The 5,000-nt window shown below is 41.8% G+C and overlaps 1 protein-coding gene across 8 annotated transcripts in view; it reads right to left on the minus strand.

Annotated features, from left to right (window-relative positions):
* The window catches only part of si:dkey-172j4.3 (diacylglycerol kinase delta), an 87,715-nt gene that overhangs the window by 33,513 nt on the left and 49,202 nt on the right, over positions 1 to 5,000 (minus strand). For all 8 annotated transcript variants that reach the window (XM_042069740.1, XM_042069744.1, XM_042069745.1 and 5 more), the window contains 2 exons: positions 605 to 685; positions 95 to 199 (listed from right to left, as the gene is read on the minus strand). In XM_042069740.1, the coding sequence (XP_041925674.1) occupies positions 95 to 199; positions 605 to 685 (186 nt within the window). The remainder of the gene's footprint in view (positions 1 to 94; positions 200 to 604; positions 686 to 5,000) is intronic.

The following is a 5,000-nucleotide window of genomic DNA, read 5'->3' on the forward strand; positions in this document are numbered from 1 at the left end:
GTGTGTGAGTATGTCTGTGTGTGTCAATGTGTGTGTGCAGTTGGTGTGTGTGTGCAGGTGTGTGTGTGCAGGTGTGTGCAAGTGTCCAGCTCACCTCATAGGTCTCCCACTTTTGCACTGATTTGAGAGCACTGATCCAGTCCTCCATCTCCTTGCGGTTCTCAGCGCACAGCATCAACTTCCTGAAGGGAGTGATCACCTGATGCAGGAGCAGAAAGATGATTGGCTACTAATTCACATTCAGTGATCACCTGACACAGGAGCAGAAAGATGATTGGCTACTAATTCACACTCAGTGATCATTGCAACGAATCAGTGGCCATTTATCATGTACAATATCATGCCTAGGTAAGGAAGGTACTGTATAGAAAGGAAACGTTGTCAATCCATGACTGTTGTGTCTGTTATTGTTGCTTTAGTTTAATACAACATCAAAGCTGAGATGTAACTACTTGCTATTATAAAAGCTCTGTGTAAGTGTAACACTGAAAATGATGGATCTTGGGTTTAAACTCTATGTGTGTGTGTGTGTGTGTGTGTGTGTGTGTGTGTGTGTGTGTGTGTGTGTGTGTGTGTGTGTGTGTGTGTGTGTGTGTCTATTTACCGTGAAACTGTTGTTGACATTCTTGGTGCTGGTCTCGGCAACACTGGCATCTGACAGGTCCACCTCATCGAATATGAGGGACTGCAAAACAACACCAAACAGAGGTCAAACAGACCCAACATTAACACCAACTCCTTTGGGCAAGTCTCCCCACTCGGCGGCCATCTTGGAAATGTGTGATGATTTGATGATCACATGATTGGCACAACAATTTCACCATCCACATGTCGGCTTCTGGCGACAGAAGGGGCGGGATATGTGTAGACAAAGGCCATATCAGCGTTACAAATGGCCAAATGCATTTCTATGGAGGATTATTTGAGTGCTCTGTCATTAAGTCCCTGCTAACACTGTCACTGATTCAGTTCTGAATTGTGTTTTCCATAGGCATGGTTGATTTCCTGAAAACACACACAAGTGCGCACACATGCTCACACACACACACACAGATACACACACACACACACACACACACACACACACACACACACACACACACACACGAAAGAAAACTATCTCTGTTTCAGACACACAGTGTGATACTGTAGCTGAACTCCAACAGGACTACCTGTGTCCAGCAACAGCCCCATACAGTCTCTTTGTGTACATGAACTTCCTTAAAACATTTAGACTCCAGTCAAATATCCTACACACACACACACACACACATGCATATACCGGTACACACACACACACACACACACACACACACACGATCAACAATCCACAATCCACCTCAACACACAAAAGAGACTGCATTTGATACTGCAATGTTGTTTTTCCATTATCTCTCTCTCTCTCTCTCTCTCTCTCTCACTTTCTCTCTCTCTCTCTATCTCTCTCTCTCTCACTCATTTCAATTCAATGTTGCTTTACTAGCATGACTGTATGCACAGTGTTGCCAAAGCACAAAACAAAACAGCATAACAATTTACAGTAACGATTAGAACATTAACAACGTTAAGGGAAACAGTAACATTAGTGGCAAGGTGTGGTCTCTGAAATGCGTTTGGATCGACAGCTGTTCCTGGTGCCACACACTGCCACTGATCGAACTGAGCCAACAAGTTTCTATAGCTCAGTCTTTGAGGCCTGGGGACACTTTAGGGCAGGGGTCTCAAACTCAAATGAGCTGGGGGCCAATTCTGCCAACGTCATCTGATTGGAGGGCCGGCTTTTTCTGAAAATGCAATGTTCTTTTTTTCAAATACCACACAAAACTTCAAACAGAAAGTGCAAGTGTTTTTATCTAGTTTTAGACACCTGTGCTAGCAACCTTAGCTTATAAATAAAATAATGATAAAATAAATATTAATACAAATTATAAAACAAATGAAAAGCATAAAAACAGGTATGTGTGTGTTTCAAACCAAATAAAAATATTTTCCTCTCATAACTTTTTTAAACCTGGCAAACTATAGGCGTCAGGGTTAAGAAAGCAACACCATTGGATTTTTATATCAAAATTTCACAAGGCCATGGCTTGAAAGTGGTCAGAGATAAAGTCCTACTGTAAATGTAAAAATCTTTGAGTAAAATAAAAGTTAATGAAGGGGGTAAATTTACCCATCTAATTTGCCACTGGATGGCAAGCACCTCAAATTATGCACCTTTCAGTAAATACTGGATGAACATATTTGAGCAGGTTTACTTTCCTTTTTTCATATTACCCACATAACAAATTAACAGGAAAACACCTACGATGTATACCAACACCTAAGATGTATATGGTTTAGTGATGTATTATTAAACCACAAGGCCTACAATAAAGTATTCTGGTCAAATCAGTTCCTATCGTGGGTAATCTGAGTACCCAGAAGTTCGCATCATATTGCGGGTGACTTTGTAGTTTAGAGCCCTATTTCTACTAGCCCTGCTGTCTGTACCACGTCCATTACGGACACCATCATCACGATTACCACTGCAACATCCAAGCTATGTTGGGCAGAGTGTCGAAATAAGCATGGTATGCTTAGTGGACACCGTCGTATACACGCAGACGCACCTCCATTCAATAGACGATCGATCATAATCTCCAAAAGGATATTCTCCTTCAGATTTAAAATAGGTGAATAACATAGCCTACCTAAGACTTCAGCACACGTAAACGTTTTTCAACTTTTGGTGTAGGCCTATTTCTGCTTAATTTCTGCTTCAATTTCTGCAACACTATGGCCTGCATCGCTTCCGCGTCATTACAAATGCACGTCTTTGTGTTTCTCGCGTGTAATACAAGTATTTCCTGAAAACTTTGCGCAGCGATTTTGGGTTTGAATGAAGCTCTGGATGTCTAGCATATAGTGGAGCAGAGTACAAATGAGATTTGTCACCGTACTTGGAACTATCGTCTATTTTAATCAGTATCGTTGTTTGTCGCAATTAAAAAGTCTCAAGGGCCGGATTACATTATTATTTTGACATAGGGCATTTGGACCGGACGCGGGCCGGGTGTTTGAGACCCCTGCTTTAGGGTGTCACGTTCGGAGCATTATGGCCTCAATGAACCTTTGTTCTTTAATCTTTTCTGGACAATGGAGGGTGACATATCAAGAAACATTGTGTCTGGGGCAAAAATTGCAACACTTGGCCACCTGCTGAACCTTGCTGATAGACGCTGGCGCTCTGTCCTTGACCTGGTGTCCTCTTTGGGCTGCAGGTCAGAAAGGGTAGTGAAGGGCATATTGAGAAGCCTGAAGGCAGGTCTTCCTGACTGTCTATTAAGGTTCATCAATCATGTTCTGGATGGGGGCCCTTTTGAGGTCCCCTTTCCGGATTTACGTATTACCCCCAAAAGCCCCACATACGCCTCTACAGGGACACTGCTTTCTTTTAAGGGGATGCTTGATATACATTTTAAATCAGTGGACAGAAAGATGTTGTATAATGCCATTGTGAAATCTGCTAATGCTAATGTGTTCAAGGGGAGGGTTGATTGACAACACAAAATGGAGGGGTCATTTTGGGGGCAGTGAAGATCTGTCACCATCATGGAGGGTACTGTACAAGCCCCCCATACCAAAAAGGTCTGGGGACCTTCAGTGGCGGGTACTTCACTGTGTCATGGCCACAAAGGTCTTTGTCGTCAAGTTCAGGCATGATCTCTCACCTTTATGTAGTGTCTGTAATGTACCCGATTCAGTGTTTCATGTTTTTTGTGTCTGAAATTGTTGTCCCTTTTTCAGTTGTTGGAGGGAGTGGGCCAGAGGTTGGGGTTCACTTTCTCAAAAGAACTGTTCATCCTTGGGGTTAAATACTCCAAGGATGGGTTACATACTGGGTTATACTGTAGTGTTTTAAGGTGGTTTTTGATCCATGCAATGGTTCAATAAAAGGGGTTTTAAAAGTCAAAAAGTCTCTCTCTCTTATTAGCATGACTGTTTGTATACAGTGTTGCCAAAGCCAGTGTTACAGATAACACAGTAGTGTCACAAAAGAAAGAAAATAGACATACAGCAATGCGGGTATAACATGTGAACATAGAATAAATAATAGCATATGAGTGTGTGTGTGTGTGTGTGTGTGTGTGTGTGTGTGTGTGTGTGTGTGTGTGTGTGCGTGTGTAGGTCCGTGAGTACACATATATACATGTACACACATACATACACATCTGTGCACAGGAACATGTAAGTGTCTGTTAACACAGAGACAGGTCGTTTATTTATTTATTTATTTATTTATTTATTTATTTATTTATTTATTTTAACAGACGCAAATAGCAAGAGTAATAATAGGATGGTGTGTGTGTGTGTGCGTGTGTACATGTGTTTGTGTGTGTGTGATGTGTATGTAGTATGTTTCAGGTTGAGTCCTCACATTCCAAAATAAATTGTGCTGCTAGGGCAGCAGAGGGCCCTTCGCCAAGGAGTATGGTCATTTTTTCATTATTGTCCCAGTCTTGAAAATGTGGGATATCTCTTTGGAATTTGGGGAAGAAAGCCTGTCTAATGTTTTTCACAGTGTAGAAAGAAGTGCTCCTCTGTCTCAACCATCTCTGCCTGGCAGTGACCACATATTCTTTGTTCTCTTGGAAGCCAGGTTTTCCTGTGTCTGCCTGTTTCTACTGCTAGATTGTGGTCCCTGAGCCTGTACTTGGTCAGGGTTTGCCTCTGCTTTGCATCTCTGACAGAGATGAGATACTCTGCCAATTCATATTCTCTTTTTAGGATCAGATAGGAATTCATTCTACTTTGGGTGGCAATTTGTTTTTTCCAATGTTCTAAATATTCTTCTTTTGCTTGATTCATTATTTTGTTGATTCTAATTGATGTTTGGGAAACAGACCTGGACTGAGCTTGATGTGTATTAGTTGTTGTTATTGAGTTAGTTAGCTTCAGTACCAGCTGGCTCAGAGGACTCTTTACAGGGTTCATCTCCTGGGTTTTCAGTGCCTCAAAAT

The sequence above is a fragment of the Alosa sapidissima genome, chromosome 18, assembly GCF_018492685.1.
Source record: "Alosa sapidissima isolate fAloSap1 chromosome 18, fAloSap1.pri, whole genome shotgun sequence".
In the NCBI taxonomy this organism is placed as follows: domain Eukaryota; kingdom Metazoa; phylum Chordata; class Actinopteri; order Clupeiformes; family Clupeidae; genus Alosa; species Alosa sapidissima.